Below are 22,036 nucleotides of genomic sequence, written 5' to 3'. Positions count from 1 at the left end.
ATGTTTATCCAGAGTTTCCTGGAGGGACTGGATCAGAGTTGGATGGAGAAGTGTACAGCACATAATAAGTTACTCTGATATTCTTGTTTCTATTCCAGATTCAATGTGAAGGATTTCTGTTCATGTTAATAACTAAACCACAAGCTGCCTCTCAGCTCTGTTGCTACTAGAATAAAGACAGCTACAATATTGTTGAAATGAAAAGTGTTTTATTGACATTAGATTAAAACACTGTAAAACCATAAAACTTTATATGGATGATAGATGTTCATCTTACCTGATACAGTCAGTCTGATGGTATCACTCCACTCTGTAAAATAGTAACTTCTACCTCTACATCTGTATCCTCCACTGTCAGACTCAGTAGCTCTAATGGTCCTGTATTCTCTGGATGTTGGAGGTTTGTTTAACTCGTCTTGTTCCCATTCATACGTCCACTGAGTTCCTCCACCTCCCTGGATCTCACATCTGAGGGTGATTGTCTCTCCTGTGAATATCTGAGTCCAGTTGGGTTGAAGGATCACTGTGGCCTTACTGGAAACTGTTCACAACAAAAAATACTCAGTTTGAGTAAAAAATAGAATACACAGAAAAGTTTAATTGATTTAGTGCAGTGGTAACAAATATCATCAGACTCCATCTAGTGTTGAACTGTTGAACCTCAGTTGTTTCTATGAAAGATACATTAACCAGAGTCAGGACAATTAGTTCATCAACTGGTGTGAATATGTCATCAGTAGCTCCATAAATCTCTCCAAGTTTCATTCATTCTTCCTCTGGTTATGTGGGTTCTCAGTCACCTCAGTGGCTTTAGACTCAATGATGAGGCTCAAACATTTCAACCTTTACTGACTCTACTGTGTCTGTGTTAATTCAGCAGATTTAACAGTTGTGTTCTTGTCATGAACTGATGTTTCAAATATAAAAGTGGAATCTTACATTATACCTTCATTTATTTGTATAGTTTGAAGTATTTGTTCCTAAGTGGCTCTTCTTCTATCATCAAGCATTTAGCTTAAAACATCCAAGTTATTTTATTCCTTTTAACCTGCTTCTAAACCACTCCATAGATTTCAAGTTGTCAGGCGGGACTGTTTTGATCCTGCCTGTCTATGAGCTTTCCTGTACATCAGGTTGAGACTAAACTTAGCAATTTCAGAACTTTTTCTACCTCTGATGTGACCTGCAACCTGCACAACTCAATTCCAAGAAAAAAATAAATACTTTAAAAGGAGGGAAGTAAAGTCCATCTGGCACCAACAACCATACCACATTCAAAGTTACTTAAATCCTCTTTCTTCCTCATTCTGATGCTCGGTTTGAACTTCAGCAAGTTGTCTCGATCACCTCTTCATGACTAAATGCATTGAATTGCAGCCATGTGATTGGCTGATTAGTTAACAAGCAATTGAGCATGTGTAACTAATAAAGTGGTAAGTGAGTGTACATCTAAGGTACAGTACATTGTTTCATTTCCTTATTATATTTATATTTCCTTATTATTGTTTTATTTCCTTATATAACTTATGCAAACACCACTGTACAAAGACGACAGCGTTGTAGTGTAAGAAAGTGAAATGAGCTTATTCTTATTTCCTGGCTGTGAAAAAGTCTTTGGCTTGCACTCAATCACCTCAATCAGCCCTAGCAGAAAAAAACTGAATAAAGACCCTCGGGGCCTTAGAGGCCTAAAGGCATTTCAGCTGGAGAAGCTTGTTGTGTCTCATCTGTCACCTTTTTGTTTTCTTTTTAATGAAATAAATCCTTATGTTTGTAACCCTGTTGTCTGTCTCCACTTCATGTTGTGGCCCTCGAGCCTAGTAAAGCTCAATTCACTCTCTTATACACAGGGCTGGACAGTATACTGGTGTATTTGCGTTCAGATGCTGGACCCTGAGAAACTGTTGCAGACTGGACTTTTCTTTTTTCAATGTAGTGCTTCTAAGCACGCATGGTGCAACTGTGACGCTGTTTTTTTTTTTTTTTTTAAGGTGACCAGACATCTCCGATTTGTGAGGTGTGGTGAGGATGGAAAGTGTGCGGCAGAATGAGAACACCATGAAGACACGGAAGAACTTGTTCTAAACGTCAGCTCTGTGAGGTTTTTAGGGTGGCCACACGTCCCCGATTTCTGGGGACAGTCCTCGTTTTGGACCTGTCCCCTGTCTGAAGACAAAAAATGCTGCGCATAGACTACGTACGTATGCACATTACAGACATAGTGGTTTGAATATGTTTAAGCATTGCTCTCAAGTCTCACAGCATTTCGCCGCACATAGACTTCAAGAGAGATTAGTAATCTATGAAGAGATGAGGTGAAGGCAGGCCGCTCTGGTTAATCATCAACCAATCAGAAAATACCAGTGACCAATCAGCAAAAGGTATTTTCATTGCCAGGTGAAATGGGAGTGCCCTAACCACGCTGATTTCATCATTGATCATTTCATCACTTAATTTGTTATCATTATTATTATTTCAAAAGTTGCTTATTAAAGTCTAGGAACTATGGTAAGCCTCCCAAACCCACTCCAAGCTAAATTCAAAACTTCTGATATAAATATGAATAAATACTTATACTAAAATAATTGAAGCATGAATCTTCATTTCATCTTGATAACATTTAATTTTTCCTTTTTTTTTTTTATCTCCAAGCTGTCAGTGTCCCAGGATTTCATTTCAGACTGCGTTGTGAACATGTAATTATGCATGAAAAAAATACCATGTTACCGTCAGAACTTTGAAAAATACTGTGATATACATTTTCTGTCATACGGCCATGGCCCTGCTTACACATTAATCTTGTCATTTCCTTATTTTCTAGATGAGTCTGATTGTCATGGTGTCGACATGTTTAGTCACTTCACATCTGAAAGCATTTAATTTATTTTAATACCAGTGACTGTGGTGATATAATGATGACTTTAGCATCTCAAAGAGGTAACATATAAAAAAGACACTATGGTAGTAGTCAGGAGATCATTTACATCATGTCAGACTGTTGTAACTGAGTAAGTGTGGCTGACTGGTGGTTTGTCTGGTTCCTTCATCAGCGCCATCTGCTGTTAAAATGATCACATGCGTCAACAGAAAACCCATCAACCTCTTAAGTGAATGTAACATTTGGCCCTAGGGTGGGTATAACACCTGTTCTGTTAACACTCAGACCCTAATTAGCTGCTCATGTTATAATATGAACTGCTACATCACAAAAAACACAAAAGATGCGAGTACAGAGAAGAGTGATAAAGGGGCTGATGAATACCAGATAATTATTCTATTCATTATATAAAATGAGAGAAAACAAAGAAAAAACATCAATTACCTTGAGCGTTTCCGCAGAAGAGTGTACTGAGCACTAGAATGGAGATATGATACGATCAAGCTCAGAGTTAAAACCACAATGCACTTTAAGCCAGTTAAGAAAAAGGTGGAGACAGCGGCTGATAATCAGCGGGCTTTTGAGACAATACTAGAAACTGTAAGTTTAAGAAACACAAAGCAATAAAACACTACTTAATCAAATAAAAAAATTTAATAAAACAAGACTTGTAAGAATAACACCGTTCAAAAGCCAAATACATACCACCTTTAATCATATACACACTGAAATACGCACACAAAAGGTACTCCAATCAGCATGTTGTGCTCAGTAATCACATTAATAATATATATTTTTTAAACACACAAGTCTGCTCCATTCAATTGTGTTTGAGAAAAAAGAGTGAACTTACAACACACTGAGAAACATATAACTTGACCTGCATCATTTGAAAAGAATTAATGACTTTACTTACAGAATAAGCCCAGCGCCAAGAGCACAGTGTGCCTCATGCTAACATCAAGCCCTGCTGCACTCCAGCAACGTGAAACTGTTCTGCCTGCTAATAACAGCGACGAGCGAGAGAAGAAAGGAGAAGTTATATTTCGAGATAAATATGAACTGACCAATTTTTTTCAACTTCTTCTTTGGATTATAGCCGCTCTCTGCTTCCTTCCCTTTTACACAGCTAAGCTAAGACGACTACCGTGAACTCGACCGCAGCATTTGTTTGACACCCTCACGTTTCCTGTCCTCAGTTGATATTATTAGATTTTTTTCTTTAGCAGATGTTTATGCTTGGTCCAGTGAAATAAAAACGTATTTCAAAAAATCATTGCACGTGCATGAAACCTAAGACTAAGACAATATTTTAGTGATTTAGTGATGAGTGGTAATTTGCATGTTATACACCCACTGCTCCAGTCGTATGAATGTCTTGCAACAGACAGTTACTGAAATGACCAGGAACTCCTTCCTCAACAATTCCAGAAAGTTTTATTCAAGCATTTTCTCATCATGACTGTCATGAACGCCATGCAGCCACCTTCCTATGCCGTTTCTGTTACGCATGAGAATCTGCATCTAGGCCTGTTACCCTACAAGCCTTTATCATCATCATCTACACACTGCATGTGTGTCTGCTTTTAGTTCCTCCAGGCTGTGCCTCCTAACAGAACTGTAACTAGACAGAGATTGAAATAAAGAAATGTATTTTTATCTGAAAATACATGCACGCCTGCATTTTAAATTACTATATGGCTTTGCAGTACTAAAGTGAAACACATTCTTCAACCTCAACACAGACGCCATAGCATCGCATTATCGGTGGGTTGCTGGTTTTATGTTTGGTTGGGCTGTGACCCCAAACACAGGAAATGGCTGAATGACTGCAGCGATACTGCTGTTTGTTTGTTTCGCCAGCACAATTGAATGCAAAGTGTCAACTTTGCATTCAGTGTAAACTGAATAATTCTACGGAGCTAAAGTTGAAGTCTTTTAGCTGCATGCAGAATTTGAAGTATTGTAATAAGTTCAGTTTGACTTCACATGTTACCAATGTGCATGGAGGAGGAAAAGAAATACATGGAAAGGTCGAGACTGCAGCAGCATTTGTAGTATATGGAATAACAAGTTTCAGCCGTTGGCCATCATCAATGAATACAATATGGCCAAATTAATTCTAAAATGAAACTCCTCAGTTTGTAGGTAGCTATATAACTGTAAAACCTCAACTAAGCTGTGTTAACTTAGAATATTCTTTGTAGCACTAAGTCCAAGGCCAAATATTAGGATTTGTTATAAATCTATCTTATAAATCTTATTGCAGGCTATTTAGTCACTGTTTACTTTGTTTATGTTTAGTAGGGAGGGCTTGAAAAGATGCAGATTAACTAAGGCGCTAGTTCCTCTTCACACAGAGAGGTGCCACAGCAAGAATCAGACATCATGGCATTCAAAGCACAGCCATGGTGTTTCCAAGACAACAAGAGGCGTTTGTAGCACTGCGTAAAACAGAGTTTTATTTTCAGCTCGTAGAATTTAAACAGTTAATGTAGAAACTAAAACATGGTTTGTTGCCATTAGCAGAGTGGTGACAGGTGGCGAATGAGGAAGTGAGCGGTCAGTATCAATTTCTCTGTGTGAAACTTAATGACAAAGGCAACGAGCCAAGCCACAGTTCACATTTGACATAAATTTTCCACTTGCTTTGCACCATCTTGAACGCTTCATCTCTGCATCCAATCATGGGTAAGACAAGTAGATCGGTAGGCAACCACATTTGGCCTGCAGTATTGCACTTCCTCATTTCAGTACAGCAGGCCATAGATGGTGAAGAGGTAGAACCGATAAGAGTGCAGCTAAATGGTTGGTCACAGTTCTGACTTTCTGCACGTTTAAGCTAACCACAGAACCACAGGACACTGGTGGTGTACCATTTGAGTGGTACAGCCTATTTTTCAGAAACAGTTGCCACTTCCGAGAACTGGGTGAGTCGCTTGAAATGGCTCATTCCTTCTCCTACCCCAGTAACCTCAGAATGTTTAGGTCCTTAACCTGTAAGCTATGTTGTCTGCAGTCAAGCTACGTAGCTGCATGTTGAAAACTCATCTCATCTTCTGCTGGAGCTTATCCTCACTAGGGTCGTGGGGGTTGCTGGAGCCTATCCCAGCTGTCTTCAGCTTATCGCAAGGCTAATACAGACACAAACAGCCATTCACACTCACAATCACACTCACACCTAGGATCAGTTTAGGGTCACCAATTAGTCTTACAAGCATGCCTTTGGAGGTGGGAGGAAGTGTTGAAACCTCACATTAGCAAATCTGCACCACGTGTTCTCATGGCCTGTCTAGAGGGCTGGTCTTAACAGATCTCGCGCTGCGGTTTCTGCACTGGTTCCCACGGCCTCTGTATATTACTAATGAAAGATATACAGGAACAACTTTGTAAGCATCACTGTGTCTCTCACTTGACTTGGGTTAGACAACTATTTACTTAAACCAATGTCACCACTGAGGACTGAAGTGATAGGGAGAAGCTGATCAAGTGTCAAACTGTAATTACATTAAGTAGAAGAACAGTCAACATGTGTAAATATATTTATGTTATATTAGCCCTTTTCTGATTTCTTCACAATTCAAATCAGTACCTGCAGCTAAAACTGTACTTTATAACAGGGCGATGTAGATGTGAAACAGAGCTCATGGTGGTGGCCCCCGGTGCCTCTGCTCAAGAAGATTGGTGATCTTCCCCTGGTTCTAGACAGATTCCATCCTGGACTCGCCCCTCTCATTCCGATCCCACGTCAAGAGCATCACCAAATCTGCTTTCTTTTACCTTAGAAACATTTCAAGACTTCGGCCTGCACTGTCCAACTCAGTAACTGAGACCCCTCATCCACTCATTCATCTTCTCACACCTGGACTACTGCAAAGGTGTATGTCCAGACCTCCGCTGCAGAGGTGCTAAGACACAACAAGCCCTGGCAGCACATCCAGCAACTTCACTGGCTTCCCTGTCAAAGCACGCATCACTTACTGAATCCTCCTCCTGACCTGACAAATCTCTCCACTCACTGGCACCCAAGTACATCACTGATCTCCTCCAACCCTACTCCCAGTCACGGTCCCTGCACTCCACAGACAAGGACCTACTTTCCATTCCCCGTTACCAGACTGAAAAACCTAGGGCCTTCTGTGCAATTCCCCTTACCCTCTTAAACAATTATTGTTGTTAACGGCTTATGTTGAGTCAATCCACATGAAAACAAAAACCTCTTTATTTTAAGACAGTAAGGAACACTTAAAGTGAAGAGTGGAGGAGGAAATAGAGCGAGTGAGACTCACGGTGCGTGAATGAACTGATTCTAGTGCTTCAGTGCAGTTTAAAGAACTTCAGTTCCCATCATTATTTCTGTCCAATCAGCTGCTTAATAGGAACCACCCGGAAGTCATCTTGGTCACGTGACCAGCAACAGTTCATTCATTAAGGGTGTGGCTTGTTCAAATACTTGCATTTATAAATGTTATGAAAATATTAGTGACTCTAAAGATGAAAAAAAATGTGTTACGAATATGATGTAATTATTAAGCCTGGTGGGAGGGGCTTGCATAGTTAAAAATGCCTCAGTCACGGTGAACCTGGATATAGAGGAGCTTTGTGCGAGAGAACTGAGTAGTTCACGACTCTTACCATCGGGCTTCAGTGACACAGTGTGAAAGTAGGACATCTAGTGGACGATAAACTGTAATGCAATCGAGACGTGTCATTTATTGGGTCATGGTTAGTATGAGATTTTATTTGCCAGGCACAATCCCGTTCGGCTACACTTTATGGTGGTATGGTTTCAAGCTGACACAATAAAATATGTTTTTTAAAAAAAGAAAACATAAATATATTTATTTTTTTAAATGAAATTGAAAATAGGCAATAGCTTAAAGGGTTTTGTGATTTCAAACGCCCCATCTCTAGTTGTAGGTAGTATGTGTATTTTTGCACTCACGTGTGAGAGAGTCTGTACTGGTGTCTGGTCTCATTGCACTGCAGAATGATGATGGGGTGAATCCAAAGTGTGTCCCATCAGCTGCTTAGACATGACCTGCTGGTCACTCTGGGTATTACATCAGAATAAAATACACCCCTTAAGCCAGACCTGGGCATTTTACGGCCCGCGGGCCACATACGGCCCTTTGGGCATTCCCGTCTGGCCCGCGGTATGTCAGTCATAAGCACAAATGAACAATTATTTATACTGTGCATGCAATAGGACTGTGTTGCTTTTATTTTGAGCCATGATGTATTATTTACGTCATGGCACTGTTAGTTCGTTAATTCTTCAAAAAGTAAGCTTGAAACAGCTTCTTGCCATCTATTAACCCTCAAAAGCCTGAACGGATCGCTGGCATCCGTCAAAGCGGCCGATTTTGAATTACCGTAAGTCACAGTGGTTTGCGCTATTGATAATATTCATTGTGACTGAACACTGGTTAGTTGTGCTTTTGCCTGGAAGACCTTTGTGACATCTCAAGGGTATAACTAACTTTGTTTTTACCAACAAATTCCTCCAAACAAGTCTCTCTTGCTGGGGCTCCGCGATCGTTGCTCTCCAACCTGCAGCCGACAGCAGCTGTGCGTCATCATTACCGTAATGGCAGCGTTTTTTCTAGAAAGCGCAACTTGAATATTGTCTATCGGGTAGCTACGGTAATTCAAATACAGCAAGCTTCTCTTTGTGGGCAGACGAACATTCGGGTCTTAAAGGGTTAAACATTATAGTTTTATTTTATTTATATTTTATAATTTCCCTCCTTGGTCCACTGACGTTTTCCAAAGAGGACAAATTTTCCAACATTCCAATGCGTTATATCCAAAACTACAGATCAATTGTGTTTCATTTTCCTCTTCAACCTACAGCAAAACTCATAAATTTAAATAAATATTTACAGAATATTCTTATGTTTCTGATTACCAGTAGCAGCTTATCAACATATATAATTCACTGCTTTTTACAATGGGAGAAAATTAATATTGAGCAGAATTACGTTCAAGTTATCGTTTGGTTTGGCCCTCCAACACACTTCAGATTTTTCATGTGGCCCCTGTAGAAATTAATTGCCCAGCCCTGCCTTAAGCAGTGAAAGATGCCATGAGCCAGTCATAGCGATCAGTCAATCAGATAATAAAGGCAATTAGTCAACAGCCAAATATAAAATGAAAAAAGCAGAGAAAACATTTAGAAGACAACATTCCATTTTTATTTATTTATTTATCATTATTTATTTTATTTACAGGGCTGTGTGTCTGAGACAGATACAAGTGAACTTGTTTTGAATCTGATGGACTATAATTAACAGGGAGAAAGAAGCAAAGTGTGAACTAGAGAGAGTTCTTAAAAACTCCGATGCATAGATCCTCAGCAATTCAAAAATTGCTACTCAAGTCCACAAATAGCCTGCGAGCAGGAGGCATCCATGCCTAATGCCTTCCCTGATCCCACACTGATGGAGGTGGAACAAGTTTCTGAGGAAACCCACCCAGAGACACCAAAGAAGATGAATGAGGTCATGGAGGAAACCAGAGACAGAGACATCCTGGGTCTGAGGAAACCTGCTAGGTGGAAGAAGAACTCCACATCCAACAGTGATACCTGAGCTGACTTCCACCTGCTGGCCGTCAATAAACTCTTTTCACAAAAAACATTAGCCAAGATAAGTAGTTAAGATCATTTGGCATGGCAGGTGAAGCACGGGTGCACCACAGTGTGTTTGCTGCTGTGACAAAGAAAATGTCTGCTCTGAAAAAAGTTTGTTGACTTAAACGTCTCCATCGATGGGTTTAGGTTACTCCGGTTTGTTCCCACAAATCCTAAGATATGCACTTTATAATAAGCTAAAAAAAAAAAAAAAAAAAAAAAAAAAAAAACCTCATCATTGCACACAACTTTTACATCATGCTATGAACATTCACTTTCTCACAATATGCTTTAGTGAGAGGTTCAGTTACAATATAACATCTCAGGGTTTCCCCCCTTTAATCAATACTGTTGTTGTAAATGTATTGTTGTTCACATACATGATATTTTACAGTGGTTGGTAACTACATAATGGTGAAGCTGAGTCCATGGTTACAGGTTTTAAGCATTAGAAATGACATTTTACACGAGAAAGAGAAGGGGAAATAGCATATTTCAGGAAATATATGCAATTATACATCCATCCATTATCATCATAATCATCGTCCAAAGTCTTTCATCCATTCATCTATACTTCGATCTATGATCCATCCATCCATGTATCTGTTCCTGTACATGTTTCAGTCTACACTCTGTCAACCATCATAAGCTGTTGTGCCTGCGTCTTTACTGCTGTCGCTCTCGCCAACCTCTTCACATTCAGCGCCTTGGATCCAGCCTCTGTTGTCTTGGGCTGCTTATTTCGTGGAGCTCTATGACGACTCTGCTACGTTCTCGTAGGAGGGTTCAGACTGGGTAGTAAAATAATACATACATTTTTAGTTGCCTTATAAACAACGTGACCCCCTACCACTAGAACATGGAGTGCGCCATAAATATTGCATCACATATTGTTGTCATAAAGAGCAGTTTTAACTCGCTTACTTGTTGGCGGTTGCATGCTGGTGAATGGAGCTTCTTAACCACACAGGCAGTACATACACAGACATAAACACACTGCAACAAGTCTTATTACCACTGGTAACACATGTGTCTGAGCTTTATGCTCAAGGATAGACTGATAGAAACCTGAAACACATTGAAAACAGGTATTTGGTTTTCTTCTTTTCAGCTGTAACAGCGGATTCTTAAAAACAGTTGTATTGTAACATATACAGTGTGTGTATAAGGACACTTAACAGCTGATCAAGGCTGATCAAGAAAAACACAGTACTTACAGATCTGTATGCTTTTAGACGCATTATTTTTGCTGACGTGGTTCTCGCCGCTGCAGAAAACGGTGGAGTTGTCGGTAGAGATGCTGATGTTGACCTTGCTGAATGATTTCTGAGCATCTCTGCAGCTCTCTCCATCACACAGGGACCACAGCCAGTCATCCTGGATGGAGCAGTTCACTTTGGTACTCCACAGTCCAGCAGACAGGTTGGAGTGAAGGACTGTTATCATCACCTCTGGTTCAGGAACAGGTTCTGCAACAGGAAGATAAATGAAAGTGTCGCCCTCTACAGGTTTTCAGCTGTAAGCACAAGCTTTTAATATATAAACAATATACAAATAATACAAGGAACGAAAAGTTTTGGAGTTGCTATGAAACTAATTTTGCATAACATTGTGGTGAAGGTGCTAACAGATTTTTTTCATGCTTCTGGTTTGAGACTAGTTGGAGAAAACATGCTACTAAATTCCTAAATGGAGGAACATGTCAGGCAGATCCATGCACAGTGTAAAGACAAATTACAGCACAGAACCTACCTTCAACAATGACTTGGTGTCTCTCTGTTACTGCATTAAAGTCTGGGTCAACTAAAGATAATTCATAGATGGCAGCACCTGTGTCCGTCAGTTCATTAATACACAGAGAGTGGTTTCCAGGAGCAAACACTTTCCCTGCAAAGATGGGATTGACTCCTGTACCAGAAACAACCACTTTTCCTCCAATCTTCCATACCACACTAGTATACGGTGGTGGTTTTCTAGGACGCAGACACACTGAGCTGTTTCTCAGTTGATAATATGTCACTGACGAGTCCTCCGCCACGATCCCTAGGAAATAAGAAACATTCAAACAAGACTGAATGTTCGAAATGCACAATTACACCTTCAAAAACACTTAAACGTATACTGAAATGATTGAGTCTCTTTTTCTTTTATGTCGAGTAAATGCCAGAGCAAGATTTTGACCGCAGGGACAATACTTGGTCATGCTGCATGTTGCATTTGTCGAAGCACTGCCTGATTTTTCAGAGAGTGCTGAGATAGAACTCAATCATCAGATTGTTACTTTTGCCTGATTCCTGTCTACTTCTGTGTTTCAAATTTTATAGCTACATGTTTTTATTATTTTGACAGAAATTTAGTTTAACCACAAGTTACATACTGGATTATTACCTTTCAGATGCTGCTGCACCATAAACTGAACTTTACAACAGTCATGAAAGAGGATTTAGTGCAGGACTGTAACATCAGAACGTATTTGTTTTCACTAGTGTACCCGGTGAAGCTGTCTAGTAAGTGTAATGTCAGAGCCATATTCTTCACTCTAAGCGAATGTTTTTCCTCAACTTACCCGCAATAATCCAGGAGCACAGAAGAAGCAGCATTTCCACTTTATAGATTTGCTCGTTTGTCGATATCTGCAGGTGTTTTTACGCGGCAAAGGCAGGAGATCTTTGAAAAGAAACAGTATAGCATTGCTTTTTACCAAATAAATGTACTTCTTACAAACAAAATGGGAAGGAAGGATGTTGACAACCAGCAAAAACCTGGGTCGGCCAAGGTAATGGTACATTAGACGGACAAACGACGCGGGGTTGAGAGGGAGGACGTAAGATATCCCGGGACTGGAGGACTGGACGGAGCTTCTCTTAAACGCTGAAGGGCTACATGGATACTTTCCAAATTCTGTAAATCCGAAGGTTCGTGGCGAGCCTGAGGCTCGTTTGAAATCTCTAATTGTTGTTGTATTTCAACCAGTGGAGGTAAAGTTTGCGGGTGAGGGATATCGCTTAACACTTCAACCATAGACTGTAAAGATAACAGAGCTGACTGCGAGACCGAATTTTCCCCTTGATCATTCATCATTACAACACACACGACTCTACCTGATCAAAGCTGAGGTCAATTCACAAACAGAAGTCAGTATTTTCCAAAAACTCTTCACAACCTTCCCTCTCGATAGACCCCGACGTCCTGAAGCTGATCTCCTCGTATTCCTCCTGCCACTTCTTCTACTGGAATGGTTCAGTCTGGGGTATGGCCTGGAGTCTACAGCATAGATAAAGAAGTATTTATTTTATTTAGCTGATTAGCTATTATTTATTTTAAGTTTGTATAAAATTTGTATTTTATTCTTACCGTCAGTCACTTCTTTCTCTGGTGCTTCTGGTATGCTAATTTTGGATCCAGATGGTCCTCCGTCAGTGTCAGCTTCTTTAGCTATCAGAATCATGTTAAAATATCACAATGAGTGACATGGCTTACTTATAATCATTTAGTTTCTAAAAAAAAAAATCTTACTGTTAGCCGGTTGTCTGCCTTGCTTTTCTGGCGTGTCGGGTATGACGAGTAGTGGGTAGACACCGTCTTCGCTGGTACAAGTAGCCTTGTTCACCTTGTGAGCGGGTTCTGGTCTGCACTCTACAAAATGGAGAGAGACGGGTTTAGATTTATTTTACTTATTTATTTAAAATTTATACTTTTGTTTTCTTTTCTTCTTCTTACCGTTAGTCGGAGGTGTCTCGGGCCTGTCTGTTGTATGAATTTCAGAGAGAGATAGAAGTCCACTCTCGTTCTCGTAATCCAAAACGCTGTCTAGTATTGCTTCGTCACCTGCTAAAGTATAATACAAGTCAATAGAATCTATCACATACATTCTGGGATACACAGTCAAGGAGAAAGCGGAAGAGTGTTAGTGCTTCTACCTTCAAACAGTCCGCTCCTGCCAGATTACGGTCTGAGAAGGATATACTATAACCAGAAAACTATTTATTATTATAATACTTTAGTGAAACACACACACACACACACACACACACACATATAAATATATTCACACATGCAGTTTTTTTTTAAAGGAAAGTAACTAACCATTCTGAACTGATACAGATGGGGTGGATGGGACTACTTCAGGGGTGCCTACAAAAAAAAATACAAGAGTAATTCTTGTGAATTTCTGTAAAATGTATAGCTTCATTTGAATGAAATAACTGGCTTACATAAGATGCCCTGGCTGTCCTCATCATATGCACGGCAAAAGAAGGCCGCTTTCTCAGTGTCTGGAAGAAAGCCCTGTGTTATCCTTATACCGTAACAATGAAACAAGTATAAAATCATGTAAGTCTTAAAATGTTACATACAAGAATCCATTTTTGATGCTTTCACGAAAAGATATGTTTATTCTGAAAAACAGGTTCGGAAAACTATGTTAGGTGTAGTAAAAGGAATCACCCGCTAATAAAGGTACAGAGATTACTTACCCTCCCCAGAAAAAAAAATAATTAGCTACTTTGGAGACTCTCAGGCAGGACTGATGTGACGTCTTCAGGCCGTGATGAAATGCACGTATGACATCGGCTGACCAGCGGTTTTATACGCGACACCGCTGTTTCACCTGATAAAAAAAACTTTCACATAGACCCGACTTCCTACCTCGGGGGTCGTGACACCGCTGTTTTTACCTGATGAAAATACTTTCACATAGACCCCGACTTCCCGCCTCGGGGCTCGGGAATCCGCTGTTTCATCTAATTTAAAAAACTTTAACGTAGATACCGACTTCCTGCCCCGGGACTCCTGACTCCGCTGTTTTCACCTAATTAAAAAACTTTAACATACACCCCGAATTCCTACCCCCAAGGGAAATGAAATGCCACAACATCCAATCAACGATGGTTACGCCCACCTTGACAGTGGCTGACACACACTTGACACACTTCCTCAATCACGCCCACTTTGATCCATCAAAGTCAATCGATTAAAAACTGACAGATGGTGTTTTTCTATATTTTTTTCCATGTTATTAGTCCTGCTTTAACTTCAGATTATATAGCTTAAAGACAATATTGATTTCCTTAAAGAAAACGAGAAGCAAATGTAAAATGTTTTGAGGAACTCGGTTTTAACTGCAAAAGCCAGATAATGATAGTGTTATTGAATTTATTAAATACATATATATGAGCCAATTTCTGTGTCTTGGTCATTCCAACAAGCTTTACTTTAACTGGTGTATCGTGCAGGCCAAGTGTTAGAGACGCTATGAAATGCATTCTAACTTCCTTCCTGCCGTAGATGTGATCATCCTGTGGACTGCTGCTGTCTTGCCAATGCTCAGTAACTCTTGATGCCTTAATAAACGGTGTGGCATAAAATGTCAATATTTGAAACATTCAACAGATACATTTTTCTGTTAACATCACAATGGTCATACTCACTCAAATCATTCCACCAAACAGCTGCCAGTAGCCCATGCGCATCGTAAATAATGTTTTTACACGAAGTGAAACTCTGGTTTCAAGTGTGGACATGACTTCAGCCACGGGAAGTGAGTAATGAAGTTGCAAAAGAGAAATGAACGCACAAGTAGCTCTGACTGAATGAGTTTTTGAGGGATCTGTGGCAGAGTGGTTAGAGAAGCACCTTTGGGGCCACAGGTTTGAACTCCACCCTCATCTGTCATGACACAAACCCCCCCCCCCCACCCCTAAACTGTGTGTACACACTATGTGAACAAAAGGATGGGTCAAATACAGAAAGAACATGGCAATGAAGCAGATACAACAAAGTTTTTTTTTTTAGCATGCACTTACACAACAGTAGTGTCACTCTTTCCGATGACTGGGTGGTCAGACCAAACTCTTTAATAGCAAATGCACCGATCAGGCATAACATTATGACCACCTTTCTAATGTTGTGTAGGTCTCCCATGTGCCTCCAAAAACAGTTGTAACTCATCATAGAATAAACATGGGTCTTCTGAGGGTGTCCTGTGGTGCCTGGTAACAGAATGTCATTAGTGGGGGTCTTTGGGTCCTATGGGTTGAGGAGAGGGGCCTCTGTGGATCATCCAACAGATACTTGATCAGTTTGGGATCTAGTGAATTTGGAGGCCAGGTCAATACCTTGTGCTGCTCATGTTTTTTTTTTTTTTAATTGTTGTTCATAAAGTGTTTTTGTGCGTGTCTGTGTCAGGCTACATCCTGCTGGGATGGCTACTGTCAGTGCTATGGGGTGGGGGTGCCTGGTCTGGTCTAGTCTAGATGGGTGGTACATGTCTAAACAACATCCAAAGGTTTCCCAGCAGAACATTGTAATGTCACAACATGGTCGATGTTATTTACTTCTATTGTCAGTGGTCATAATGTTGTGGGTGATTCGTGTTTGTAGCCATACAGAATTTATACAGAAAGCCACAAGAAGAGGTCAGACTCATGAACGACCCCCTCTATAAGGAAGCTGAATACACCAGAAACTGATTAAAGTGGTTTTAAATTGATTTATTTTTTTTATTTTTTTTAATGCAAAACAGAAATATTTTAATGGAAATGACTCATGGAAGCATTTTGTTGAGAACAACATGATTAAATACAGGTTGTTTAAAAAAAAAACATTGTGCATCTGTAATATTTGGATAGCAGAACTGAACTGATCAGGTGTATCAGTGCAGCTTAACGCTAAATAAAGCTTAACGTGGTTTAACTTGCCGCCATTCTTCCATCTTCTTGTGTCGCTTTTTATAAACGTGAACAATCAAAAACAACAATCAAAAAATATATGCGTGCTATGAAACAGACTAAGTCAAAGCCAAACCCACACACATGCTCATTTAGTTAGGAACACCATACAAAGCCTAGGTAGGACCTCTCTTTTGTCTCAGTAAAAGGTTTGTTGCACCACTTTAAGCAACATTTGGAGCTTGTTGTGGTGAAAAGCCCAGGTGAAGTCTGTCTGACATCAACAATCATGCCACTACCAAAGTCACTGAGCACATGTCTGGCCCTCATTTGTAACTGAAGCTCTTTAACTGTATTAGCATGATTTTCTGGGCTGCACTGCAGACACATGATTTACCGATCGGAGAATTGCATGTGATACTTGGGTCTTTATCAAGGTTAAATATCAAGTGAGTATATACTGTATGCATAAAATGGTCTTAAAGACAATGTAATAAGAACATTTAAAAAAAGAAATCATAAGTACATAGAATACAGTAACTATCATACATTTTTAAAATATAGAATATGTTGATGATGACCACCTATATAGTATAATGGTAAAATACTCTCTTACAGGAAACATTAAACAGACTGTGAAATAAATGTAAATGACAGTCTATACTGAGTCTATATGAATGCTTCTCTTTGGTTCCATTCATGACATCTCTTCAGAGACCTGGAGGACAAAAGCAACAACAAAAACAGAGCCAAGTTATCCAAGATACAAGAATCCTTATACGTAACATATTTAAACCAGCAGATCATTTGTAGAATATAAATACTTACAAGCTCGTTCCCTACATGGTAGCATCATCACCCAGAGCTCATCCTAGTTTGATTTCAGAATAAACAGCTTCAGCTGTTGCAGGAGTTGATTTTCCTGTGAATGGAGAGATGAAATATTTAGCAGGATTGTCTAATATCCTGATTAAATGGCAGTATAAATGTCTTCGCTAATACGTTGAATGATCCTGTATGTATGCACTGCCAGTTTGTATCAGTGAGTGAGTAAAAGCTATGATCCACAATCGTCCAATAGAGCAACAGTGGCAGTGAATGCAGAATTATAAGTACCTTTTGTTTTCTTGGGTCTCCCTTTCTTGTGGTGGTTGACCTGGGCATAAACCATGTTGAGACCTGAAACGGATTCCAGACCTTGAGATATATCTATTTGTCGAGCATAAAATATACAGCAGCTGGATGAATGGGAGGACTCCTAGAACTGTGATTCTCACAACTACTGCGACAGACATTGAAATAAAAACACACACAGATTACACTGACTCTTTGTGTATTATACTGTGCAAAAGTGTGTGCACAACCCACAAATTGGTAGCAAAGACCTAAATAATGCACCATCATCACTGACTGTGCCTCTTGGTTTATGTGAGGTAACATTTCGAAGGCGGAGGAAATCGTTCTACATAAAATCTATTTTGTTTGGCGTTATGTGATATCTTTGAGACAGAAACCAACCCTGGTGTTATCTGGTGGTAATGCAGTAGTAGGAAACTGATAAACTGACACATGAGTACTACTATGTAGTGATATGTCAGCACATTTCAGCACCGAGCATATTTGTTGGAACTGACTGTACCTTCAGCTTTTTTTTCCACATCAGCGTAAACAACAGCGTTCTCTGATTTATGGCGCCGCCCTGTTGAGATAATCCATGAAATAATCAAATCAATTCATGTTTACAGACCTTTACTGCAGTGGTGAGCATATATCATATATATGATATGGATATATATGAACATCCATATCTCAAGGTATATTTGTTCACCAGATTTGTTATAAAGAGCAACTGGGTGGATGGGAGGCTCATAGAATCAGGTTCTTCACAACTATAGTGACAAATATTAAAGTAAAAATCCAGAAACAAACTATTTCTTTTTCACCATCTCGACACAGGGCCAAAGATGCAGATGAAACAAACTCTAAAGACCTAGTCACACGGGGATAGTTTTACCTGGGAACATAATCCTTTGTGAATCGGCCGTGTCAATAATCTGTAAAGTAAAAATTAGACCACAAATGACCTGTCCTACTTCTCGTAACACAGAGGTCCTGTGATAATACTAAACCAGTGTGAATCAGCACCTCTGTGAATTGTGGAGGTTTGTTTTACTTTTAAGACATTTGTTGGATTCTTTTCCCTCTTTTTTCAGACAGATGTTGGGGTGCAAAGTCAAAATGTCGCTGACCCACTCACCTACAGACGTGGGTCTGATTTAAATACTGGCAGGTTGTTCTTTATTTCTTCCCCCAGAATCAATGGTGTCATCACATCATGTTTCCTTTTTAAAAATATATTTTTTATTACCCATTTGACAGAGTGAAGTGGAAAGTAGCAGAGACATAAATCAGTGTTTTACTAATTTTTGACTCGCATGATCCCCAGGTAGAACCATGCAAATAGGGCTTATGAGGCCCTGCATGTGTGTAGGATTTGACCCTTTTCCAACTCTGGTGACTACTGGTGGAAATGACTCACTTATAAATTGATCAGTAGCTGCCTTGCAAATCTATCCGAGCATAATTGTTGCAACTGACTGTACCTTGACGTCCTTTCATCACATCAGCATAAACAACAGTGTCCTGTGGTTCACGACTCGAGCCTGTTAAGATAATTCACAAAGAAATAAAATGAATTAATGTTGACAGGCCAAAGCCTTTCAAAACTGTGCTTCATCTTTTTGTGGTGGTTGATGTAGAAATAAACCAAATAGGGGTTTATATCAGAAGCTGGATCTAAAGAGAGATTTGTTCATCAGATGTGTTAATTATATCAGTTGGACGGTGAAATTAGTCGGCGTCACTATGTTCACCCTCCAACTTATGGTCCACCCCCTGGTTTGTGTGAGACAGTATTGAGAGGGTGGATGAAAGAATTTCAACGACTTTTTTTCATCATCTGCAACAGCACGACTTCAGTTTTATGGAATATCTCTGAGACAGAAATATGAAATATGCAAGGAACAAACTGAAAAGCTCTAGGTGTGTGGAAGATTTCACCATTTGCAACTCTGGTGACCTCTAGTGGTAGTGTAGCAGTTAAACAAGGGAACTGATAAACTACCTACAGTGACAGGACGACACATTTCAACGGAGTGCATACTGTCTCAAATCATTAAGGACTCTTGTAGAGTCCAGAGAACATGAGTGCACTCTAACTTAAGAGTCCTGCTCTAAATACTCCCTCCAGTGTTTCCGTTATTTTGCCCACTGACTACAATAGGTCAAAATAATAGAAACGTGTCGGTACAATGTAGTACAACTCCAAGATGAAAACACAGTTGAACAAACGACTTTCAGTTATCCAAAAGGATGAAACAAGGGAATCTGGACTTGTAGAGTTTTTTGAAGACATTTCTAAACTCGTCCAAGCATCTTCTTCAGCCTTAAGACTGGTGGGAAGGTGTGGTTTAGATAAGAACATCTTTCGGTGTTGCTCATTAGAAACTTATATGAGCAGATAGTTACTACAGTCCGTTGCACTTGTCTAAGCTTTTCTGGATCTGGTACCATCACTGACTGAGGACCTTCACAGCTGACTTATTTTAAACAAATGCTGAGAAACCATAACATTTATGAAGCTGAAATGAATGAAGGACTGTTTATTTAGAAAGCATTCGTTTTAACTTTCTGTCCCTAATGAACTGGCAAATTAGTGAATTTGCTGGAGCTGACTGTACCTGCTCCTTTTGTATTCACATCAGCATAAACAACCCTGTCCTCTGGTTCACGATGCGTCCCTGTTAGGATAATCAGAAGAAACCACAAAGAAAAAAAACAATGGAATTCATATTCGTAAGTAAAAAACTGTTCTGAACTATTTTCCTTGTATTTTCCATTAATCTGGAGTACTCACGCTTCTTTCCAATGTTTTTGAGTTTAATGAAAGTGTAGGTATCATCTTCTCCGTTTTGAAATAAACATATTTTTCTTACAGAATTTATATCAATTATTTGTATTTAGTCTCCTTAAACCACACAGTTTACTCTTTTATATTGGTAAAGATTGATATACTTTACCATTTGCAGTATCGTGTTTGATCGTGTCATAGAGGTCAGCATCACCTATAAAACAAGTAAGAAAGTTAACATCAGAGTAGTGTTCGTCCCACTGGCTCAAGGTTTGATTTGGTGTTGACTTAAATGTTGTTTGGGCGTTATGACAAATGTTACGTGAGCTACAAATACCAGCATTTAAAACATATGTAACAAAAAAGTTACTGAAAAATCTAAATAATAATAATAGTTACTAAACCCTGGGGGGGTATGTGTTGTTTAGGGTTTCATTCTGTCTGACTGGAGTCGACCTGAAACATAGAATTATTTAATACTGTAAATTCACAGACTAGGAAAACACTGGAGTATGTTTAAGAGGAGAAAACCAGGGTGCTCTGCTGACCTGTGAAAGCATGAATCTGTGAAAGAAACGGGACATTTTTAAATCATGAGATCAGACTGGAGTATGTAGTAAATATACTTTGGAGCATAGACAAAGGTCTCACTCTTGGGCCGTGGTCTGCATCGATACAACAAGAGCAGGAGGACGATGAGTATGACCCCACAAAGAAGTCCAGCAATCAGAGGAACAGGGAAAGAAGAACTTTGAGCTCCTGGAGCAGCTACTAGAAACATAAACATTAAATGTTAATACTGGGCTGATCATGGTATCATTCATGATGAGTTGAGGCATCAGCACAGAATAGAAAATATCGACATCAGTACTGCGTTTATTTTCAAACTGGAAACTTGAAAATAAAAAATTAAATCCATTAAATGTTTTCATCATGCTCACATTTAACAGCCATCCAACTCTGTGGTGATTGTTTTCCTGAATGTTCACACTTGTAGAAGCCTTCATCTGACTTTGACACTGCAGAGATGTTCAGCTCCTCTCTGGTATCATTTTGGATGAGTTTGTCATTGTGATAGAAAAACACAGTAGAAAGTTTTTGTTGTTGTTGAACATTTTGTGTCTTCAACTTGCAGCCAAGAGAAACAGATTTTCCCTCAGTGACAGGATGGACAGGGCTCACCAGGATGATACCATCAGCTGGAAAACAACCAAACAGTGGTTGAGTCAGACTTTTAAAAAAAGCTGACATGCAATGAGGAGAATGGTTTATATATGCTTAAATATTATATCAGACATTTGAGCTTTTGAATAATTACAAACTTCAGTATAAATCTTAAACTCATCCCTTCACACCAGATAACCAACAGTGTATTTACAGCGTCCTTTAGGTCATGTCGTACCTGTTGTGACACAGAAACGTCTGAACACCCAAAGCCTACACTAAAACAAACCCTAAGTACCAATAATGTGTCTGGAAAGTGTGAATGTGATGATGAGGATGTTTTGCTGCAGTCACAGATGAGAAGTCAAACACAGACCGATGAGCTACAGGACAAATATGGACATTTGGTATTTAATACTGTAATGTTTCACATATGACCTAACTATATATGGTGCAGGTTTCCACTTGACTACAGCTTCTTTAAATAATAGGCTGAAGGAAGACTTTGGTGATAGAAATATTATGCTTATAGTCATTTATTACAGACTTAACAATAAAGAAAGAGGTTCACTGTGAGAAGGTTTGAAATTGATGGGAGTTAAGTAAAGCTTACAACTACAAGTATCATTCTGCTTAGTTGTAGTGAAGAGCAGATATTTCCAAGAGATAAGATTCTGTTTGCATTAAACAAGCTATGAATAATTGTTGTCTGTTTTGTCACAATTGTGTAACATGAGATGTGATGTTTTAATAATTTACAAACAAGCAAAAATAAACAAACT

General features: G+C 39.4%; 2 protein-coding genes and 3 long non-coding RNA genes across 5 annotated transcripts in view; all 5 read right to left on the bottom strand.

Moving 5' to 3' along the window:
* The window catches only part of LOC125012512, a 250,334-nt gene that overhangs the window by 206,520 nt on the left and 21,778 nt on the right, over positions 1-22,036 (bottom strand). Inside the window, exon 7 of the mRNA XM_047592531.1 lies at positions 278-541. Within this exon, the coding sequence (XP_047448487.1) occupies positions 278-541 (264 nt within the window). The remainder of the gene's footprint in view (positions 1-277; positions 542-22,036) is intronic.
* Positions 9,850-12,520, bottom strand: LOC124996322. Its single transcript, XM_047569185.1, has 5 exons — positions 12,079-12,520; positions 11,265-11,555; positions 10,730-10,981; positions 10,437-10,580; positions 9,850-10,303 (listed from the first exon to the last, which is right to left on the bottom strand). Exons 1-4 carry the CDS (start codon positions 12,110-12,112, stop codon positions 10,471-10,473), a joined length of 687 nt encoding a protein of 228 aa, XP_047425141.1. The 5' UTR covers positions 12,113-12,520; the 3' UTR covers positions 9,850-10,303; positions 10,437-10,470.
* LOC124996396 lies at positions 12,880-13,308 on the bottom strand. Its single transcript, XR_007110848.1, has 3 exons — positions 13,233-13,308; positions 13,029-13,148; positions 12,880-12,947 (listed from the first exon to the last, which is right to left on the bottom strand). It is a non-coding gene; the product is annotated as an uncharacterized LOC124996396 (long non-coding RNA).
* Positions 17,010-20,136, bottom strand: LOC124996392. Its single transcript, XR_007110845.1, has 6 exons — positions 20,097-20,136; positions 19,921-19,980; positions 18,784-18,843; positions 17,820-17,879; positions 17,297-17,359; positions 17,010-17,102 (listed from the first exon to the last, which is right to left on the bottom strand). It is a non-coding gene; the product is annotated as an uncharacterized LOC124996392 (long non-coding RNA).
* On the bottom strand, positions 20,531-21,121 carry LOC124996394. The gene is made up of 4 exons (XR_007110846.1): positions 21,032-21,121; positions 20,742-20,858; positions 20,639-20,654; positions 20,531-20,546 (listed from the first exon to the last, which is right to left on the bottom strand). It is a non-coding gene; the product is annotated as an uncharacterized LOC124996394 (long non-coding RNA).

The sequence above is a fragment of the Mugil cephalus genome, chromosome 1 (assembly GCF_022458985.1).
Source record: "Mugil cephalus isolate CIBA_MC_2020 chromosome 1, CIBA_Mcephalus_1.1, whole genome shotgun sequence".
Lineage (NCBI taxonomy): Eukaryota > Metazoa > Chordata > Actinopteri > Mugiliformes > Mugilidae > Mugil > Mugil cephalus.
Note: the sequence above shows the minus strand (reverse complement) of the source record. Positions and strands in the feature narration are given on the sequence as shown.

Coding starts and splice junctions, on each gene's coding strand:
- LOC124996322 (XM_047569185.1), bottom strand. CDS start 12,112: ATGCTGCTTCTTCTGTGCTCCTGGATTATTGCGG. Junction 10,982..11,264: donor ACACCAAGTCATTGTTGAAG/GTAGGTTCTGTG, acceptor TTCCTGTTGCAG/AACCTGTTCCTGAACCAGAG. Junction 10,581..10,729: donor GTCTAAAAGCATACAGATCT/GTAAGTACTGTG, acceptor AATGTGTTTCAG/GTTTCTATCAGTCTATCCTT.